The following is a 23,841-nucleotide window of genomic DNA, read 5'->3' as shown; positions in this document are numbered from 1 at the left end:
AATAAATACATAGAGCAACGTGTATTACCTAATTACTAATCATCAAACATTTCGTAAAAATACACAGCATACACTAATCGAAAGACACAGATCCTGTGAATACAGACAATATTTCAGATTTTCTAAGTGTCTTACAGCGAAAACACAATAAATCGTTATATTAGCATACCACATGTGCAAACATTACCAGAGCATTGATTCTAGCCAAAGAGAGCGATAACGTCAACATCGCCAAAATATATTAATTTTTTCACTAACCTTCTCAGAATTCTTCAGATGACACTCCTGTAACATCATATTACAACATACATAGAGAGTTTGTTCGAAAATGTGCATATTTAGCCACCAAAATCATGGTTAGACAATGACAAAAGTAGCTCAGCTGGTCAGAAAATGTCCTGCACCATATTAGACAGTGATCTAGTCTTATACATAAATACTCATAAACTTGACTAAAAATACAGGGTGGACAGCGATTGATAGACAATTTAATTCTTAATACAATCGCGGAATTACATTTTTTTAATTATCCTTACTTTTCAATACAGGTTGCGCCAAGTGAAGCTATAGCAAACAAGATGGCGGCATAAACGTTTAACATTTATCGACAGAAACACGATTTATCATCATAAATTGTTCTTACTATGAGCTGTTCTCCCATCAGAATCTTGGACAATGAATCCTTTCTTGGGTCTAATCTTCTTTTGGTCGAAAGATGTCCACTTGTCCGTCGAAATGCCCACTAACGTACGACCGGGACCCCGAAACGTGCCCGGAGCTTCAAAGTCTATTACAAAGCAATGCCTCAAAATCGCACTAAACGGATATAAATTGCTATAAAACGGTTTAAATTAACTACATTATGATGTTTTTTAACACCTATAACAAGTAAAAAGATGACCGGCGCTATATTACTGGCTAAACCAATGCTTGGAAAAAGGCCAGTCAGATATCCTTCTTGCGTTGAGCGCAGTGTCCAAAGGAAGGCTACTTACGGTATTTTGTCATTTATAGAGCCAATGATTGCGCAATCGACTCCATTCAAATTGTCACCACTTACTGACATCTAGAGGAAGGCGTGGGCAGTGTTTGTATCTCATAGGATTAACAGAGACTTTTAAAACTGATCTGGAACCAGAGGCCAAGATGTCTAAATCTCACACACTGGGAGGAAAAGTGCTGTAGAATGAGTTCTGTTTCACTCAGAGACATAATTCAAACGGCTATAGAAACTAGAGTGTTTTCTATCCAATAATAACAATAATATGCATATTGTACGAGCAAGAATTGAGTACTAGGCAGTTTAATCTGTAGAGACAATTATGCTAATTTGAAACAGCACCCCCTATAGTTGCAAGAAGTTTTAATCCACTTTACAACCGGTGAAGAGCCTTACTGGCATACATAGGCGGTGCAGGAGTTTCACGTTTGGGGAAGATCATTTACACCATAAAAGTGCACCTTTATAATAAAGTATTACATGAATAATCACATTTGCGGTTACTTATGAGAACAGCGTTTTCCCGCTAATTGACTGCATCTTGGAACATTCATGCCTATAGCCTACTGCCTTATGCGCATTGCTGCGCCAATAATGGGAAGAAAAAGCTTAAAATGTTGATAAACTATTATGCTAACCTTCTGATCTGTTACATCAGCCTCATTGCTTTAAGAAAATGTTGATGCGAGTGGTTGTATAATCAGGGGTCTATCGCATCCCACAACTGTCCCAGAGTATGTTTGGAAAATGTATTTCTTCTTCCAATAGAATAGGTCAACTTTTGTATTATGGGCGATAGCATATTGACATAGGCCAGTGCTTTTGCTGTTCGTTAGGCCTACTCATCTTGCTGGCTGACGAAAAGTACTTCTTCCTACTTCTTAGCTGAGATGCTTTGAGAAGGACCCGATCACGTGACGGCATTGGCTAATAAGAATTGAGATATCTGAGAGAGCCATGTGAGTGAGAGGTGCTTCGGAGCATGGCAGCCGGGAGAAGGGAATTATAAATATTTTATTAAGCCCACAACAGCCACTTTGGTCACAAAAGGTATTGATTTTTTTAGGGGGCATTATGGACACACAAGGGAGATGCTGCCAGGAAATTCAAGGCCTGGTGGGAATATTATCAAGGGCTTGCTAAATAGGGAATGAGAGACTGATGAATTGTGTGCAGCCTGCACAAGAAACAAAGCAGAAGTCATGCCTTTCATGCAACTTTTTTCAAAGCATCATCATTAGAGTCACATCTTGCAGCCTTAGAATGTATTAAAAATCAAAACATATAGCCCAACGTATGTATCAACTAAAGTTTCATAAATAACTTTAAATTAAGCATATACAGTGCATTCGGAAAGTATTCAGACCTCTTCCCCTTTTCCTCATTTTATTACGTTACAGCCTTGTTCTAAAATAGGTAAAATAACAAATGTTCCACAGAAATCTACACACAAACACTTTTACAAATGCACAATAGAGAGCATCATGTATCACCGACTGGTACGGCAACTGCACCCCCCGCAACCGCAGGGCTCATCAGAGTGGTGCGGTCTGCCCAACGCTTCACCCAGGGCACACTGCCTGCCCTCCAGAACACCAACAGCACTCGATGGCACAGGAAGGCCAAAAAGATCATCAAGGACATCAACCACCTGATCCAAAGCCTGTTCACCCCGCTATCATCCAGAAGGCGAGGTCAGTACATTTGCATCAAAGTTGGGACAAGGCTGAAAAGCTTCTCTCTCAAGGCCATCAGACTGTTAAATAGACATCACTAGCCGGCTACCACCTGGTTACTCAACCCTGCAACTTAAAAGCTGCTGTCCTATATACAGTTGGATATAAAGTGGGAAGTTTACATACACCTTAGCCAAATACATTTAAACTCAGTTTTTCACAAATCCTGACATTAAATCCTAGTAAAAATTCCCTGTCTTAGGTCAGTTAGGATCACCACTTTATTTTAAGAATGTGAAATGTCAGAATAAATTGATCTGGGAGAACAGGGAAAGACCATAGTAACACTGGAAAACGACTAGAAATCATGGTGAATAACAATCTAACACAGGATGCAATCGAAATAGCAATAGCCTTCAATTCCTACTTTATTGACTCTGTCAGGGTACTAACACAGAACCCCTCCACTGGTTTCTTGGGCTCAGTGCTAGTGAATGATGCTCAACCTGTCTTTATCATAAGACTACCGCAGGGCAGTTGCCTTGGGCCACTTTATTTAATATATACCAACGACCTTCCCTATGCCTTTGCTGAAACTCAAGCTACTATATTTGCAGATGATACTACAATTTATGCAGCAAGACAATCGGTTCAACAGGTACAGCAAGCTTTACAAGGAGATTTGGAGAATCAGGGAGTGGGTTTGCTAAAACAAACTTGTTTTAAACACCAAGAAAACCAAAGTTATGTTGGTCTGTTCCACTAGGAAAAGGCTAAAACAGCATGGGATACAATTAAGTATGGGGGGAGTACAAATTGAAGAAGTGGCAGAAACTAAACTATTGGGAGTGCAGCTAGACAACTGCTTATCATGGTCGTCTCAAATAACTAATCTATGTTAAAAAAACAGCATGCATAATCAGAAGGATAGCTAAAGGATAGCTAAATATTTACCAGGAAAAATTATTCAGCAAATAACACAAGCATTAATTGAGAGATAGGTGAACTACTGTTCTGTGGTCTGGGGAAATGCATCATCAAGTGAAGTTAGGAGGCTGCAGAATGCACAGAACAAAGCAGCAAGGATTGTTTTAAGGTGGAGATATGGTTCTTCTGTTGCAGTCATGCGCAGTGTTCTTGGTTGGTCATCAATCGACAACATAATTGAAAAAAACATGCTTATTTTATTTCATAATATACATAATTTAAAACGGCCAAGTTCTATTCACAACGGTTTTCAGTTGGTAAGAGACACACATTCCGTAAATACTAGGAATAGATTGTCCACCATCTGTGTTATCCAGACAGAAAGGCAAAATAACATATTTCTCTTTTCAATTTAGAGCAATAAAGAAATTGAATAAATTAACTGAGCAAACCAGAAACCTTTCAATATATACATTTAAACATTATTTTAAAACTATTTAAATATAATATATAGAAATGTTGTGGGACTATAGTAGAAGAATCAATATTTTTTAGATTGAGTATTTATTGGGTCATTATGTTAGTATATTATGTATGTATGTAATAGTGTGTTATATGTGAAAATGTGTTTGAATTATAAATTGTATTTTAATGTTTAAGGACTCTTGAAGATTAGTCCAAATAGGGACTAAAAGAGATCCAAATAAAATAAAATAAAAGGGAGGTTTCTGAGTCAAAGGTGAACAAGGTGATTAGCTCACTAAAGAACTCTAAAGCCAAAGATGTGTTTGGGCTGGACTCTACCTTTCTTAAAAATACAAAGAGTCACTCATTGGCCCCATTACTAAGGTCACCAACACATCTATTGGTCTGGGGGTGTTTCCAAGGGTATGGAAGTCGGCCATAATAACGTCCATCTTTAAATCAGGCGACCCTGCTGACGTGAGTAACTACAGGCCCATTAGTATACTATCTGTGGTGTCGAAGAACAACTGATTGCCCACCTCAACAACAGCCCCTTCACATTACACTCCATGCAGTTTGGCTTCAGAGCGAAACACTCCACAGAAACGGCCTACTGCTTTCTTCTGGAAAATGTGAAGTCCAAGATGGACAAAGGGGGCGTTGTTGGGGCTGTGTTTCTGGACCTAAAAAAGGCTTTTGATACTGTTAACCATGAGATTCTCATCACAAAATTGTCCAAGTTCAACTTTTCCCCCGATGCCTTGAGATGGATGAAATCATACCTTGAAGGCAGAACTCAGTGTGTCAGAGTGAGCAATGAGCTGTCGCCCACTCTTAGCTATGATGTGGGCGTGCCCCAAGGGTCAATACTGTGGCCCCTCCTGTTCAGCCTGTACATTAATGATCTGCCTTCTGTCTGTACTGGGTCTGAAGTTGAAATGTATGTAGATGATACAGTGATATGTGTATGCAAAGAGCAAACAACAAGCTGCACAAGAACTCACTACTGTAATGGTCCAGGTTACAAAGTGGCTCAGTGACTCGTGTTTGCATCTCAATGTGAAAAAAACAGTTTGCATGCTCTTCACAAAGAGGGCAACAGATGCTACTGAGCCAGATGTCTATGTGTTAGGGGAGAAGCTCCAGGTGGTATCTGATTTTAAGTACCTTGGCATCATACTTGATTCCAACCTCTCTTTTAAAAAGCATGTGAAAAAGGTCATTCAAATAACCAAGTTCAACCTAGCTAATTTCCAATTTATATGAAACTGTTTGACTACAGAGGTAGCAAAACTGTACTTCCCCACTTAACATACTGCTTGACTAGTTGGGCCCAAGCTTGCTGTACAACAAGAAAACCTATTCAGTATCTACAAACAGGCTCTCAAAGTGCTTGATAGGAAGCCCAATAGCCATCATCACTGTTACATCCTCAGAAAGCATGAGCTCCTGAGTTGGGAAAATCTTGTGCAATACACCGACGCATGTCTTGTATTCCAGATCCTAAATGGCCTGGCTCCCCCTCCACTCAGTATTTTTGTTAAACAGAAAACCCAAACATATATGGCAGCAGATCCACAAGGTCTGCCATGAGAGGTGACTGTATAGTTCCCTTAAGGAAAAGCACCGTTAGTAAATCTGCTTTCTCTGTGAGAGATTTCCCATGTCTGGAATACACTGCCATCAGACACACATAACTGCACCACATATCACACTTTCACAAAATGCATGAAGACATGGCTAAAGGTCAATCAGATTTGTGAACATAATCCCTAGCTGTGTATTGCGGCTTTCCATGTTGTCTGTTGTCTGTAGCTTGTGAGGTGGAAACACTTTGTTGCTTTTATGGATTTTGTCTTGTTGCTTTTTGTTCTATGTCTTGCTTGTCCTATGTTGCTCTGCATGTGCTCACTGCTCAATGATTGTCTATATTGTAATTGTTTTTAATAACCTGCCCAGGGAATGCGGTTGAAAATTAGCCAGCTGGCTAAAACCGGCACTTTTACTGAAACGTTTATTGGTGTGCACTGTCCCTGTAAAAATAAAATAAAACTTCAACTCAAACTCAATAATAGTAGAGAGAATGATTTATTTCATCACATTCCCAGTGGGTCAGAAGTTTACACACACTCAATTAGTATTGCCTTAAAATTGTTTAAACTTAGGTCAAAAGTTTTGGGTAGCCTTCCACAAGCTTCCCACAATAAATTGGATGAATTTTGGCCCATTCCTCCTGACAGAGCTGGTGTAACTGAATCAGGTTTGTAGGCCTCCTTGCTCACACACGCTTTTTCAGTTATGCCCACACATTATGGCAATCTATGGGATTGAGGTCAGGGCTTTGTGATGGCCACTCCAATACAGTGACTTTGTTGCCATTTTGCCACAACTTTGGAAGTATGCTTGGGGTCATTGTCCATTTGGAAGACCCATTTGCGACCAAGCTTCAACTTCCTGATTGATGTCTAGAGATGTTGCTTAAATATATCCACATAATTTTCCTGCCTCATGATGCCATCTACTTTGTGAAGTGCACCAGTCCCTCCTGCAGCAAAGCAACACCACAACATGATGCTGCCACCCCCATGCTTCACCGTTGGGATGATGTTCTTCGGATTGCAAGACTCCCCCTTTTTCCTCCAAACATAAAGAGAGTCATTATGGCCAAAGAGTTCTATTTTTGTTTCATCAGACCAGAGGACATTTCTCCAAAAAGTACGATCTTTGTCTCCATGTGCAGTTTTAAATCGTAGTCTGGCTTTTTTTAATGGCGGTTTTGGAGCAGTGGCTTCTTCCTTGCTGAGCGGCCTTTCAGGTTATGTCGATATAGGACTTGTTTTACTGTGGCTATACATACTTTTGTACCTGTTTCCTCCAACATCTTCACAAGGTCCTTTGCTGTTGTTCTGGGATTGATTTGCACTTTTTGCACCAAAGTCCGAACGCGTCTCCTTCCTGAGCGGTATGACAGCTGCGTAGTCCCATGGTGTTTATACTTGCGTACTATTGTTTGTACAGATGATCGTGGTACCTTCAGGCGTTTTGAAATTGCTCCCAAGGATGAACCAGACTTGTGGAGGTCGACAATTTTTGGCTGATTTCTCTTGTGGAGGTCTTGGCTGATATCTTTTGATTTTCCCATGATGTCAAGCAAAGAGGCACTGAGTTTGAAGGTAGGCCTTGAAATACATCCACAGGTACACCTCCAATTGACTCAAATTATGTCAATTAGCCTATCAGAAGCTTCTAAAGCCATGACATAATTTTCTGGAATTTTCCAAGCTGTTTAAAGGTACAGTCAACATAGTGTATGTAAACTTCTGACCCACTGGAATTGTGATACAGTGAATTATAAATGAAATAATCTGTCTGTAAGCAATTGTTGTAAAAATTACTTTGTCATGCACAAAGTAGATGTTCTAACCGACTTGCCAAAACTATAGTTTTGTTAACAAGACATGTGTGGAGTGGTTGAAAAACGAGTTTTAATGACAACAACCTAAGTGTATGTCAACTTCTGATTTCAACTGTACATAGAATCACTGGCCACTTTAATAAATGGAACAGATCAAATCAAATATTTGTCACGTGCCGAACAGTGAAATGCTTAAATAAGTGTTAAGTAAAAAAATAGATGCGCAAAAACTAAAAGTAACAAATAATTAAAGAGCAGCAGTAAAATAACAGTAACGAGGCTATATACAGGGGGTACCGGTACAAAGTCAATGTGCGGGGGCACCGGTTAGTCGAGGTAATTGAGGTAATATCTACATGTATGTACACTTGTCACTTTAATGTTTACATACTGCTTTACTCATATGTATATACTGTATTATATTCTACTGTATTTTAGTCAATGCCACTCCGACATTGGTCTTCCTAATATTTATATATTTCTTAATTCCATTATTTGACTTTTTGTGTGTATTGTTAGATACTATTGCACCGTTGGAGCTAGGAACACAAGCATTTTACTACACCCGCAATAACATGTGCTAAATATGTGTATGAGACCAATACGATTTGATGACAAAGCAAACACATGTTTAGACATTTTTGCAAATGTATTAAAAATAAAGTAACAGAAATATCTTACGTAAATAAGTATTCAGACCCTTTGCTATGAGACTCGAAATGCATCCTCAGGTGCATCCGGCTTCCATTGGTCATCCTTAGAATGTTTCTACAACTTGATTGGAGTCCACCTGTGGTAAATGCAATTGACTGGACATGATTTGGAAAGGCACACACCTGTCTATATTGAGGTACCACAGTTGACAGTGCACAGGCACCCTCATAGATATCATCCTGACAAACCTGCCCTCTAAATATACATCTGCTGTCTTCAACCAGGATCTCAGCGATCACTGCCTCATTGCCTGCGTCCGTAAAGGGTCCGCGGTCAAACGACCACCCCTCACTGTCAACTGCTCCCTAAAACACTTCAGCAAGCAGGCCTTTCTAATCGACCTGGCCCGGGTATCCTGGAAGGATATTGACCTCCTTCCGTCAGTAGAGGATGCCTGGTTATTCTTTTGAAGTGCTTTCCTCACCATCTTAAATAAGAATGCCCCTTTCAAAAAATGTTGAACTAAGAACAGATATAGCCCTTAGTTCACTCCAGACCTGACTGCCCTTGATCAGCACAAAAACATCCTGTGGCATACTGCATTAGCATCGAATAGCCCTCGCGAAATACAACAATTCAGGGAAGTTAGGAACCAATAAACACAGGCATTAACAAAAGTAAAGGCTAGGTTTTTCAAACAGAAATTTGCATCCTGTAGCATAAACTCCAAAAAGTTCTGGGACACTAAAGCTTCCGGTGCAGACAGAGATGTCCCCCTCGCTTCGCGTTCCTAGGAAACTATGCAGTATTTTGTTTTTTTATGTATTATTTCTTACTTTGTTACCCCAGGAAATCTGAAGTTTTATTACATGCAGCCGTTAGGAACTATTGAATTTAAGAGCAACGTCAACTCACCAACATTACGACCAGGAGTACAACTTTCCCGAAGTGGATCCTCTGTTCTGCCCACCACCCAGGACAATGGATCGGATCCCAGCCGGCAACCCAAAACACCGGCGCCACAGAAGGGGCAGACGGAGCGGTCTTCTGGTCAGGCTCCGTAGACGGGCACATCGCGCACCGCTCCTGAGTATACTACTCGCCAATATCCAGTCTCTTGACAACAAGGTAGACGAAATCCGAGCAAGGTTTGCCTTCCAGAGAGACCTCAGAGATTGTAACGTTCTTTGTTTCATGGAAACATGGCTCACTCAGGATACGTTATCAGAGTCGGTACAGCCACTTGGTTTCTTCACGCATCACGCCGACAGAAACAAACATCTCTCTGGTAAGAAGGGCGGGGGTGTTTGCCTTATGATTAACGAGACGTGGTGTGATCATAACAACATACAGGAGTCCTTTTGGGTGCACCTCATCCACGGTCCTAAACGATATCATAACCGCCATCGATAAAAGACAACATTGTGCAGCCGTATTCATCGACCTGGCCAAGGCTTTCGACTCTGTCAATCACTGCATTCTTATCGGTAGACAACAGCCTTGGTTTCCTAAAATGACTGCCTTGCCTGGTTCACCAACTACTTCTCAGATAGAATCAGTGTGTCAAATCGGAGGGCCTGTGGTCCGGACCTCTGGCAGTCTCTATGGGGGTGCCACAGGTTTAAATTCTCGGGCCGACTCTCTTCTCTGTATACATCAATGATGTCGCTCCTGCTGCTGGTGATTCTCTGATCCACCTCTACGCAGACGACACCATTCTGTACACTTCTGGGCCTTCTTTGGAAACTGTTAACAAACCTCCGGGCAAGCTTAAATGCCATACAACTCTCCGTCCGTGGACTCCAAATGCTCTTAAATGCAAGTAAAACTAAATGCATGCTCTTCAACCGATCACTGCCCGCACATCCAGCATCACTTCTCTGAACGGCTCCGACTTAGAATATGTGGATAACTACAAATACCTAGGTGTCTGCTTAGACTGTAAACTCTCCTTCCAGACTCACATTAAGCATCTCCAACCCAAAATTAAATCGGCTTCCTATTTTGCAACAAAGCATCCTTCACTCATGCTGCCAAACATACCCTCGTAAAACTGACTATCCTACCGATCCTTGACTTCGGCGATGTCATTTACAAAATAGCCTCCAACACTCTACTCAGACTGCATCCAATTTGATATCACAGTGCCAGCCGTTTTGTCACCAAAGCCCTATATACTACCTACCACTGTGACCTGTATGCTGGCCCTCGCTTCATATTCGTCGCCAAACCCACTGGCTCCAGGTCAAACCCACTGGCACTGGTCACCATAGCAGCACCCACCCGTAGCATGCGCTCCAACAGGTATAGTTCACTGGTCACCCACAAAGCCAGCTCCTAGTTTGGCCGCCTTTCCTTACAGTTCTCTGCTGCCAATGACTGGAACTAATTGCAAAAATCACTGAAGCTGGAGACTCATATCTCCCTCACTAACGTTAAGCATCAGCTGTCAGAGCAGCTTACAGATCATTGCACCTGTACATACCCCATCTGTAAATAGCCCACCCAACTACCTCATCCCCATATTGCCATTTATTTTTTGCGCGTTTGCACCCCGGTATCTCTACTTGCACATTCATCTTCTGGTTATCTATCACTCCAGTGTTTAATTGATAAATTGTAATTATTTTGCCACTATGGCCTATTCATTGCCGTACCTCCATAATCTTACTTCATTTGCACACACTGTATATAGACTTTTCTATTGTGTTATTGACTGTACGTTTGTTTATTCCATGTGTAACTCTGTGTTTGTGTCGCACTGCTTTGCTTTATCTTGGCCAGGTCGCAGTTGTAAATGAGAACTTGATCTCAACTGGCCTACCTGGTTAAATAAAAGGTGGGGGGAAAAAATGTCAGAGCAAAAACCAATCTATGAGGTCGAAGGAATTGTCCGTAGAGCTCCGAGACAGGATTGTGTTCACGCGCAGATCTGGGGAAGGGTACCAAAACATTTCTGCTGTAATGAAGGTCTATAAAGAACACCAGTGGCCTCCATCATTCTTAAATTGAAGAAGTTTAGAACCACCAAGACTCTTCCTAGAGCTGGCCGCCCGGCCAAACTGAGCAATTGGGGAAGAAGGGCCTTGGTCAGGGAGGTGACCAAGAACCCGATGGTCACTCTGACAGAGCTCCAGAGTTCCTCTGTGGAGATGTGAGAACCTTCCAGAAGGACAACCATCTCTGCAGCACTACCAATCAGGCCTTTATGGTAGAGTGGCCAGACGGAAGCCACTGCTCAGTAAAAGGAACATGACAGTCTGCTTGGAGTTTTCCAAAAGGCACCTAAAAGACTCTCAGAACATGAGAAACAAGATTATTTGGTCTGATGAAACCAAGATTGAGCTCTTTGGCCTGAATGCCAAGCGTCATGTTTGTAGGAAACCCAGCACCATCCCTACAGAGAAGGACGGTGGTGGCAGCATCATGCTGTGTGGATGTTTTTCAGCGGCAACGACTGGAAGACTAGTCAGGATCGAGGGGAAAGATGAACGGAGCAAAGTACAGAGAGATCCTTGATGAAAACCTGCTCCAGAGCACCCAGGACCTCAGACTTGGGCAAAGGTTCACCTTCCAACAGGACAACAACCCTAAGCACACAACTAAGACAAAGCAGGAATGGCTTCAGCACAAGTCTCTGAGTGGCCCAGCTAGAGCCCGGACTTGAACCCGATCAAACATCTCTGGAGAGACCTGAAAATAGCTGTTCAGCGACGCTCCCCATCCAACCTGACAGAGCATGAGAGAGGATCTGCAGTGAAGAATGGGAGAAACTCCCCAAATATAGGTGCCAAGCTTGTAGCGTCACACCTAAAAAGACTCGAGACTGTAAATGCTGACAAAGGTGCTTCAACCAAGTACTGAGTAAGGGGTCTGAATACTTATGTAAATGTGGTATCATTTTATCAGTTTTTTATACATTTGCAAACATGATTAAAAACCTGTTTTTGCTTTGTCATTATGGGATATTGTGTGTAGATGGATAAAAAAAAAAATTATAGATTTTAGAATAAGGCTGTAATGTAACAAAACATAGAAAAAGTCAAGGGGTCTGAATAATTTCTGAATTCACTGTAGAAGGTCCTGTTAACTGCTCAGCAAGGAAGTGTGCACTTCCTTGGAAATCATTTGAAGAAAATATAATTTTATTTTTTTCAGCTATGTTCAATTATATTATTTATACTATAAAACAAGAAAAAAATTATGCCACGGAATTCTGAGCAAATCTTGTCTGCTAAATGAACTAGTGTAGCCCACAGCAATATGGCATAGTCATATTAGTTCCTAACAAAGAAAGTATGATAGTATGTTCTTCAAAAATATTACTATATTTTCTTCATATGTTTCTTTAGACCAGTCTAAAATAAAATGGATTTATTGTGATGGTGTAGGCTATATTAAAAGTTAGACTTTTTAAAATGTAGATGTTCCAAAGGGCTGCTTTGGTGGCTTGTAGGCTATGCGTGTCCATGCACCAGGAGATGATAAATGTGTTTGTTAATTAACGGTTAATTACTACAACACTGGCAGTTATTTGCTTGACAATGACAGTTTGACAAAATTTCATGACCGCCACAGCCCTATCCGATACCAATATAAACGTAAAAGGCGAATAACGGCAATAATATTGGTGAACCGATATATCGGTCGGGCTATACATAACAGGCAAAAAGATGCAGCCAAAAAGTGGAGACAAGGACAGTTGTATGTACTGGAAGGTGAGTGAGACAGCAAAACTACAATCCCCCTAACCAACCGACCACTGATGCTCGCGTGGTAGGGAACACACACACACACACACACACACACACACACACACACACACACACACACACACACACACACACACACACACACACACACACACACACACACACACACACACACACACACACACACACACACACACACACACACACACACACACACACACACACACACACACACACACACACCTTGAGCTAGCGGCACCAGGAGTAGGTTCAGCACTCTACCCAATCCAGAGGCATGGCAGACAGAGATAAGGCTGTAACTGTCCCAGCTCAACATGCTCAGCAGGCAAGCCCAATGCCACTTCACTCATCCTGCCAACTGGTGTTCCATATTAGTAATGCTGCTTGTCCAACCCTACTGGATTGAACCTTTGACCCTGTCATCTCATAATATTGCTTGATCGCACACTAAGGGTAGACTTAACAAGGAGAGCTGTGTGCATCTTAACAGATCATCTAACACTTTGTGGTATAAAATGCTTATGAGGAGACAATCTTCCTCACTTGAACAAGATATTAGAATAGACGTCAGCAGCTATATTTTACCTGAGGCATAACAGACATATGCTGGTACTGTGTACTGGGCCATACGCCCTAACCTCTGTAGTGCCTTGCGGTCGGAGGCCGAGCAGTTGCCATACCAGGCAGTGATGCAACCAGTTAGGATGCTCTCGATGGTAAAGCTGTAGAACTTTGTGGATCTGAGGACCCATGGCAAATATTTTCAGTCTCCTGAGGGGGAATAGGCATTGTCGTGCCCTCTTCACAACCTTCTTGGTGTGTTTGGACCATGATAGTTTGTTGGTGATGTGGACACCAACGAACTTGAAGCTCTCAACTTGCTCCACCACAGCCCTGTTGATGAGAACGGGGGTGTGCTCGGCCCTCCTTTTCCTGAAGTCCACAATCATCTCCTTTGTCTTGATCATTTTGAGGGAGAGGTTGTTGTCCTGGCACCACACTTCCAGGTCTTGGACCTCCTCCCTATAGGCTGTCTCATCGCTGTCAGTGATCAGGCCTACCACCGCTGTGTCGTCGGTAAACTTGGTGTTGGAGCCGTGCAGTCATGGGTGAACAGGGAGTACAGCAGCGCATGCTCGGAGTACATGTCCTGGTAAACCACTGGCCCTTCGGCCTTGTGAATGTTGACCTGTGTAAAGGTCTTACTCACGTCGGCTACGGCAAGCGTGATCACACAGCTAGTATAGAGCTTCAGTGTTGCTTGCCTCGAAGCACTCATAGAGGTCATTTAGCTCATCTGGTAGGCTTGAGTCACTGGGCATTTCACGGCTGGGCTTCCCTTTTTAGTCCGCAATAGTTTGCAAGTCCTGCCAGACCCAACGAGCGTTGGAGCCGGTGTAGTAGGATTCAATCTTAGTCCTGTATTTACGCTTTGCCAGTTTGATGTTTCGTCTGAGGGCATAGCAGGATTTCTTATACGCATCCCGCTCCTTGAAACCGCCAGCTCCACCCTTTAGCTCAGTGAGGGTGTTTCCAGAAATCCATGGCTTCTGGTTGGGGTATGTATGGTCAGACACTGTGAGGACAACGTCATCAATGCACTAATTGATGAAGCCAGTGACTGATGTGATGTACTCCTCAATGCCATCGGATGAGTCCCGGAACATATCTCAGTCTGTGCTACCAAAAAAGTTCTGCAGCTTTGCATCTGCGTCATCTGACCACTTCTGTATTTTGCGAGTCACTGGTACTTCCTGCTTTAGTTTTTGCTTGTAAGCAGGAATCAGGAGGATATAATTATAGTCTGATATGCCAAATGGAGGGTGAGGGAGAGCTTTGTACGCGTCTCTGTGTGTGGAGTAAAGGTGGTCTAGAGTTGTTTTATTCTTGTTGCACATGTAACATACTGGTAGAAATGAGGTAAAACATATTTAAGTTTCCCTGCATTAAAGTCTCGGCCACTAGGAGCGCAGCCTCTGGATGAGCATTTTCTTGTTTGCTTATACAGTTTTATACAGCTTTTTGAGACTGGTCTTAGTGCCAGCATCGGTTTGTGATGGTAAATAGACAGCTATGAAAAATATAGATGAAAACTCTCTTGGTAAATAGTGTGGTCTACAGCTTATCATGAGATACTCTAAGTGAGGCAAGCAAAACCTTGATAGTTCCTTAACATTTGATTTCGCACAACAGCTGTTGACTAATAGACACAGACCGCCACCCCTTGTCTTACTGGAGGAAGCAGTTCTGTCTTGCAGATGCACGGAAAAACCAGCCAACTGTATATTATCCATGTTGTCGTTCAGCTACGACTCGGTGAAACATAAGATATTCAAGTTTTTAATGTCCCGTTGGTAGGAATGTCTCGAACCGAGCTCATCCAGTTTATTCTCCAATGATTGCACGTTGGCCAATATAATGGCACCCGCACCTGCGTCCCCTGTATCGGCATCTTCTTTCATTCAAATGATGGGGATTTGGGCCTGGTTGGGTAACTGGAATAAATTCTTCACGTCCGACTTGTTAAAGAAAAAAAACATTTGTCCAGTTCGAGGAGAGTAATCGCTGTTCTGATATCCAGAAGCTCTTTTCGGTCTTAAGAGACAAAGGCAGAAACATTATGTACAAAATTTTTACAAACAAAGCCAAAAAACACAATTGGTGAGGAGCCCGTAAAACGTCAGCCATCTCCAGCGCCATTCTTCTACATTTGCAGAGAAAATTCATAGGCCTGGTCTATAATATAGGATAGCACCTATACTGTGGTCTCTAGAAGAAAAGGACAACAGGACTGGGCAAGGTTTACCTGCTGCGAGGGCAGCTTTACCCTCAGCTTTCTCCTGTTTGGAGCGGAATGAGTCTCTGGTTCTCTCCTCAGCATGCTGCCTCTCCTTCTCCCTCTTCCTGGCCTCCAGGGCCTTCATACTCATCTGCAGCTGGCTGGTGTACTTCTCATGCTAATAAACACAAAAAGGAAAACAGAAAATGAAGAAGCCCCTACCACTCACATTCATAGATGACATGTACAGTGCATTCGGAAAATATTCAGACCCCTCGACTTTTTCCACATTTTGTTACACTATTCTAAAACTGATAATGTTTTTTCCCCTCAATCTACACACAACACCCCATAACGACAAAGCAAAATTAGGATTTTACACTTTTAAAAATTTTATTTTTAAGTATTCAGACCCTTCACTCGGTACTTTGTTGAAACACCTTTGGCAGCGATTACAGCCTCAAGTCTTCGTTGGTATGAAGCTGCAAGCTTGGCACACCTGTATTTGGGGAGTTTCTCCCATTAGTCTCAAGCGCTGTCAGGTTGGATGGGGAGGATCACTACACATTTTATTTTCAGGTTTCTCCAGAGATGTTACATCGGGTTCAAGCCCAGGCTCTGGCTGGGCCACTCAAGGACATTCAGAGACTTGTCCCAAAGCCACTCCTGCTTTGTCTTGGCTGTGTTCTTAGGGTCATTGTCCTGTTGGAAGGTGAACCTTCATCTCAGTCTGAGATCCTGAGGGGTCTGGAGCAGGTTTTCATCAAGGATCTCTCTGTACTTTGCGCCGTTCATCTTTCCCCTCAAACCTGACTATTCTCCCAGTCCCTGCAGCTGAAAAACTTCCCCACAGCATGATGCTGCCACCGCCATGCTTCACCGTAGGGATGGTGCCGGGTTTCCTCCAGACGTGACGTTTGGCATTCAGGACAAAGAGTTCAATTTTTGTTTCATCAGACCAGAGAATCTTGTTTCTCATGGTCTGAGAGTCCTTTAGGAGCCTTTAGGCAAACTCCAAGCGGACTGTCATGTGCCTTTTACGGAGGAGTGGCTTCCGTCTGGCCACTCTAGATGATTCCAAACTTCTTCCATTTAAGAATGGGGGAGAAGGCCACTGTGTTCTTGGGGACCTTCAATGCTGCAGACATGTTTTGCTACTCTTCACCAGATCTGTGCCTTGACAAAATCCTGTCTTGGAGCTCTACGGACAATTTCTTCGACCTCATGGCTTGGTGTTTGCTCTGACATGCACTGTCAACTGTGGGACCCTTATATAGGACAGGTGTGCGCTTTCCCAAATCATGTCCAATCAATTGAATTAACCACAAGCGGACTCCAATCAAGTTGTAGAAACATCTCAAGGATGATCAATGGAAACAGGATGCACCTGAGCTCAATTTTGAGTATCATAGCAAAGGGTCTGAGGGTTTTCACTTTGTCATTATGGGGTAGTGTGTGTAGATTGATAAGGGGAAAAAATATTTGATCCATTTTAGAATAAGGCTGTAACGTAACAAAATGTGGGAAAAGTCAACGGGTCTGAATACTTTCCAAATGCACTGTACATGTGGAAGTTCTCTTACTTTGAGAGCCTCCTCTGGCACCTTGTGTTGACTCCTCTCCAGGATGTACACATGAGAATGTGAAAGCAGAGTTAAGGAAAGCATATTCAAACTGGAGCCATTGGGTTAGAATAATACATGTCACTGACACTTGCCATTTTGGGTAATTATTAGCCTGTGCAGTCCTTGAAGCTCTAACTTTCTGAGAACTCAAGACATGTGACATGTAGCATGCATGGTAAGTCCTCGTCTACCTTTAAGCAGCTTTTGTCCCAGTTATCAAAACTAATTTTCACTATTCATGTTTTTTAGCGCAGAGGTTCAAGGGTCCAAAAGATTTTCAGTCCAGAGTTGGACATAATCCAAAACCCCTGACTCAAACCACAGGGAATTAACATGTTGGGAGAGTTTGGTGCACAAACCACAGAGGGAAAAGAAAAGGAATGTTTTAAATTCCTTTCTACCAGCAAGTATAGACCAAAGCTTTATGGAATTCAATTGTTTGTAAGAAACTAGCACAGAGAGCACTTAGAGGTTGAAAAGTACACATCCTTCTGATCCAATCAAGAAAGTCCCCAAACAATGAAGAATCAATAAAACAAAAGAATTACAATCATTATCAGATAATCAAAAGGATATCATATCCAAAGCGGATGACATCAGAGAGCTTCAGGGTGATGTAAGTCTGGTCTGGGATTCTCAGATCATTCACAAAAGTCTGGGGAGAAAAGAGATAAAACAGTTTGTTTTGGTGTGTTTACATTGAAAGCTTCAGAAAAATCTAGACAGTAATTATTTGTTTTCACAACAATCATGATTAGTGCAATACCATTGCAATAAAAACAGATACTGATGATGAGAGTTAGTTGTCACACTGGCAACAGGTCATTCAATTGCACACACAGCCTCTGGGGTTTTCCTAGCTAGGTGCTGCTTAGCAGTTGCCTGTGAGTGAAATTTAAGCTATCCTACCTGTAAATTAAGGCATTAACGAGATTATGCAGTTAAGTAATGGCCATCTGCCCTGAGTAGGCTGAGGAAGACAGTCAGGGGACAGGTGGGTAGAGAGCAGGCTGACACTGAAAGCACTCACACACCAGCAAAAGCTACACGACTTAATTACATTACACAATCTACGTTAAACCCACAATCCAGAAGTATAGATACTGTATCGCTTAGTTGAAGGTTATAGCCTAACAGTGCTTAAAACAATGTACTGTAAGTAAGAGGGCTCACCACAATAAGTAGACTAAATAAAGAGAATTGTCAAAGTAAAAGGAAACAGCCATGATACATTTCAGTAACAAGCCACTGATGTTAAGTTCTGCTCTGTTTAGAGTTGACTGCTGGTGCAGAGAGAAACACTACAGTGAAACAAAGGACAGTCTTTCCCTCTCCTCAGTCCTGTGCTTGGCTGGAACAGTGCAATGAAGTGGCAATAGTACGAGGGGAGGTGTCAGGGGGAAGGAAAGAGAGGGAGAAAGGAACACCAGAGAAAAGGCCCAGGCCAGCAGAAAACACAGTACTCATTACAGCTCTAGCAACTGTCTCTGGCACAGAGGGCACTTTTGTGCTAAGGCCTGAGGGACTGGTAGTGGTGCTCTGGACCCTCCAGAGATAGCTGTGGCTGGCTGGATCCTTTATTTAACCTGTATGCAGGGGACATGATGAGACTCACCCCATTCAGGCTGCCCAGGTCCTTCACCATGTGCTCGTCTGTGGCTGGGTCGTAGTTGACGACAGCGTGCTGCTTGTCCACACTGCGTGACTGTAAAGCAACAGAGAACATACCTGAGCATCTCATACTGATGGGCAATGGCTAAGAAACTTCAGACTAGATACTGTCATGAGTATAAGCAGTAAAACAAAATATCCGCAATGAAGGCAACATGCATGTACAGTAGATCACCGTGCTCATAGTCAAACAGATAGGCCTTTGAGTTTGCTTACATTCTCGCAAATTATCCCTATTACTCCTAACCAATACACGCCGGGCCATTATGGTACCCGCTGGTTGAAGACAACCCCAGTCTGACATTGAACAGGCAGAAAGAGCACTTTACACAACTCAACCAATCATTCCGGTCCTCAACAAGCCACCAGCCGGCAGGGCAGGAGGACAAGACAGACAGCTCTACTGTAGTTCTGCTCATTAATTAACGGGCGGAACAAAAGCAGTAATTAAGGCAGGCTGAGCCACTCGCTCTCTCTTCCACTCATTATCCACTCCAGGCCTCCTCTTCACCACAAAGACAGACCATTCACCCACCTAACTCATTTGCAGAGTTGCTACTGTTACTATCGTTCCTTCTTATTGTTGTCACATGCTGCATGTTAACCACAGTGGCAGTCGGTGCCATTTAATATTAGGGAGGACACTTCATTTTTTTATGAGCATGGCCTTATTTCTATTACAGGATATTGGATGACGGTCATTCATTTTCCTTTCACCCAGTTCAATGTAACATAGATAGGTTAAGGCTACTACATGATAATCAAAATGTTCCCTATCACCATCATCAGGTTGCTACAACCTAGCCTACAAAGGAAAGTTTAACATTGGTGCACATGTCGATAGAAAAATTGGAGTAATCAAGGTGACAGACAGTAACAAGGTGACAGACAGTAACGCATTCAATACCGCCAATACCACCACTCTTGCCTGCATCTAGCTCCTCTAGGGTGTAACCATTAGTCCAAAACAATTGCAAAACAAGTGTTCCTATTAGACAAATTCAGGTAGATGTCCTTCAGGGAGACCATTGCAAAACAGTGTATTTTAAAACAGTTATTTGGTGACATGAATATATTCAGTATAGTTTTATCTAAAAATGTTTCACTATTTTTCTGAAGTTCACAGAGTTGGATGGTCCTCTCCTTCCTCCTCTGAGGAGCATCCACTGGTTTACCACTAATTTGGAGATTTGAGTGGCTCTGGCTTTATGTAGTAGCTATTTTCCTGTCTCAATCAGCACTGGGCAGGGCAATGGCTAGTATCATTATCCTGGTTTGTTTGGTATTATCATCACCACTTTGAAAACTCCACAGTATTGAGTAATTTCCATTTAAAAGGATCCATGAACAGCAATGTGAAGTTCAATGGAGCATATCAAAATTGGGTGTCAAATGAAATATATATACACTGCTCAAAAAAATAAAGGGAACACTTAAACAACACAATGTAACTCCAAGTCAATCACACTTCTGTGAAATAAAACTGTCCACTTAGGAAGCAACACTGATTGACAATACATTTCACATGCTGTTGTGCAAATGGAATCGACAAAATGTGGAAATTATAGGCAATTAGCAAGACACCCCCAATAAAGGAGTGATTCTGCAGGTGGTGACCACAGACCACTTCTCAGTTCCTATGCTTCTTGGCTGATGTTTTAGTCACTTTTGAATGCTGGCGGTGCTCTCACTCTAGTGGTAGCATGAGACGGAGTCTACAACCCACATAAGTGGCTCAGGTAGTGCAGCTCATCCAGGATGGCACATCAATGCGAGCTGTGGCAAGAAGGTTTGCTGTGTCTGTCAGCGTAGTGTCCAGAGCATGGAGGCGCTACCAGGAGACAGGCCAGTACATCAGGAGACGTGGAGGCCGTAGGAGGGCAACAACCCAGCAGCAGGACCGCTACCTCCGCCTTTGTGCAAGGAGGAGCACTGCCAGAGCCCTGCAAAATGACCTCCAGCAGGCCACAAATGTGCATGTGTCAGCATATCGTCTCACAAGGGCTCTGAGGATCTCATCTCGGTACCTAAAGGAAGTCAGGCTACCTCTGGCGAGCACATGGAGGGCTGTGCGGCCCCAAAAAGAAATGCCACCCCACACCATGAATGACCCACCGCCAAACCGGTCATGCTGGAGGATGTTGCAGGCAGCAGAACGTTCTCCACGGCGTCTCCAGACTCTGTCACGTCTGTCACATGTGCTCATGTGCTCAGTGTGAACCTGCTTTCATCTGTGAAGAGCACAGGGCGGCAGTGGCAAATTTGCCAATCTTGGTGTTCTCTGGCAAATGCCAAACGTCCTGCACGGTGTTGGGCTGTAAGCACAACCCCCACCTGTGGACGTCGGGCCCTCATACCACCCTCATGGAGTCTGTTTCTGACCGTTTGAGCAGACACATGCACATTTGTGGCCTGCTGGAGGTCATTTTGCAGGGCTCTGGCAATGCTCCTCCTTGCACAAAGGCGGATGTAGCGGTCCTGCTGCTGGGTTGTTGCCCTCCTACGGCCTCCTCCACGTCTCCTGATGTACTGGCCTGTCTCCTGGTAGCGCCTCCATGCTCTGGACACTACGCTGACAGACACAGTAAACCTTCTTGCCACAGCTCGCATTGATGTGCCATCCTGGATGAGCTGCACTACCTGAGCCACTTGTGTGGGTTGTAGACTCTGTCTCATGCTACCACTAGAGTGAAAGCACCGCCAGGATTCAAAAGTGACCAAAACATCAGCCAGAAAGCATAGGAACTGAGAAGTGGTCTGTGGTCACCACCTGCAGAACCACTCCTTTATTGGGGGTGTCTTGCTAATTGCTTATAATTTCCACCTTTTGTCTATTCCATTTGCACAACATGTGAAATTTATTGTCAATCAGTGTTGCTTCCTAAGTGGACAGTTTGATTCCACAGAAGTGTGATTGACTTGGAGTTACATTGTGTTGTTTAAGTGTTCCCTTTATTTTTTTGAGCAGTATATATATATATTTACAGTTGAAGTCGGAAGTTTACATACACCTTAGCCAAATACATTTAAACTCAGAGTTTTCACAATTCCTGACATTTAATCAGAGTAAAAATTCCCTGTCTTATGTCAGTTACGATCAACACTTTATTTTAAGAATGTGAAATGTCAGAATAATAGAGAGAATTATTTATTTCAGCTTTCATTTATTTCATCACATTCCTAGTGGGTCAGAAGTTTACATACACTCAATTAGTATTTGGTAGCATTGCCTTTAAATTGTTTAACTTGGGTCAAACAGTTTCGGGTAGCCTTCCACAAGCTTCCCACAATAAGTTGGGTGAATTTTGGCCCATTCCTCCTGCCAGAGCTAGTGTAACTGAGTCAGGTTTGTAGGCCTCCTTGCTCGCACACGCTTTTTCAATTCTTCCCACAAATGTTCTATAGGATTGAGGTCAGGGCTTTGTGATGGCCACTCCAATACCTTGACTTTGTTATCCTTAAGCCATTTATGCCGGTTTTGGAGCAGTGGCTTCTTCCTTGCTGAGCGGCCTTTCAGGTTATGTCGATATAGGACTCGTTTTACTGTGGATATAGATACTTTTGTACCTGTTTCCTCCAGCATCTTCACAAGGTCTTTTGCTGTTGTTCTGGGATTGATTTGCACTTTTCGCACCAAAGTACGTTCATCTCTAGGAGACAGAACGCGTCTCCTTCCTGACCAGTATGACGGCTGCGTGGTCCCATGGTGTTTATATTTGCATACTATTGTTTGTACAGATGAACGTGGTACCTTCAGGTGTTTGGAAATTGCTCCCAAGGATGAACCAGGCTTGTGGAGGTCGACAATGGCTGATTTCTCTTGTAGAGGTCTTGGCTGATTTCTTTTGATTTTCCCATGATGTCAAGCAAAGAGGTACTGAGTTTGAAGGTAGGCCTTGAAATACATCCACAGGTACACCTCCGATTGGCTCAAATAATGTTAATTAGCCTATCAGAAGCTTCTACAGCCATGACATAATTTTGTGGAATTTTCCAAGCTGTTTAAAGGCACAGTCAACTTAATGTATGTAAACTTCTGACCCACCGGAATTGTGACACAGTGAATTAATCTGTCTAAACAATTGTTGAAAAATGACTTGTGTCATGCACAAAGTAGATGTCCTATCCGACTTTCCAAAACAACAGTTTGTTAACAAGAAATTTGTGGAGTGGTTGAAAAACGAGTTTTAATGACTCCAACCTAAGTATGTAAACTTCCAACTTCAACTGTATATATAGAGAGATATTATTATAAAAAATCTTTCAACCATTTTCCATCCTATAAATTATGAATAAGCAAAAGCTTTGATTTCTGGTCAAAGAGATGAAAAAGGGGTCTTAGAAAACATCTGGCAGAAAAAGTCATTAAAGCTATTAGAAATACATCAAAACACATATTTTAGAGGGTGATGTCCATAGACTTCAAAACAAATACTACAAACTGGTAGCTGATTCCTGCTTCATATCTAAAAGGGTGCTTATCCTACATAAACACAATTTACCCTTTACAATTGAAAAAAGTGGAAATGATACAGGGCAGATTTACTTATATATGCTCCACTCTGTATGGAATTAAAATAGCATTTGTATCTATTTATGCTCCTAACCCATATGACAAAGATGTTCTCCCTTCTGTAACCAGAAGCCTGATCAATTTAAATCGGATTATACGCTTATTATTGGAACTGACATGAATGCCATTATTGATGCTAAGCTAGATAGATATGAACCTTCTCATAGCTCATCACAAGTGAATGCTTCCAGTGCACTTAACCAATTTCTTAAAGATCTTAATGACCGTTGGAGACTTCAAAATCACACAACTAAGGACTATACGTGCTTTTCTTTTAGATTTAAGACTTTCTCAAGAATTTACTATGTTTCAACATCTACTGA

The 23,841-nt window shown here is 42.5% G+C and overlaps 1 protein-coding gene across 1 annotated transcript in view; it reads right to left on the bottom strand.

The window, feature by feature from the left end:
• cep170ba (centrosomal protein 170Ba) overlaps nucleotides 1-23,841 on the bottom strand; it is a 50,287-nt gene that overhangs the window by 18,154 nt on the left and 8,292 nt on the right. Inside the window, exons 3-6 of the mRNA XM_055864536.1 lie at nucleotides 18,890-18,979; nucleotides 17,851-17,929; nucleotides 17,233-17,291; nucleotides 15,677-15,827 (exon numbers count right to left, since the gene is read on the bottom strand). Of these exons, the coding sequence (XP_055720511.1) occupies nucleotides 15,677-15,827; nucleotides 17,233-17,291; nucleotides 17,851-17,929; nucleotides 18,890-18,979 (379 nt within the window). The remainder of the gene's footprint in view (nucleotides 1-15,676; nucleotides 15,828-17,232; nucleotides 17,292-17,850; nucleotides 17,930-18,889; nucleotides 18,980-23,841) is intronic.

Source organism: Salvelinus fontinalis, chromosome 16, assembly GCF_029448725.1.
Source record: "Salvelinus fontinalis isolate EN_2023a chromosome 16, ASM2944872v1, whole genome shotgun sequence".
NCBI classification, from domain to species: Eukaryota; Metazoa; Chordata; class Actinopteri; order Salmoniformes; family Salmonidae; genus Salvelinus; species Salvelinus fontinalis.
This window is presented reverse-complemented; position numbering and strand designations above follow the sequence as displayed.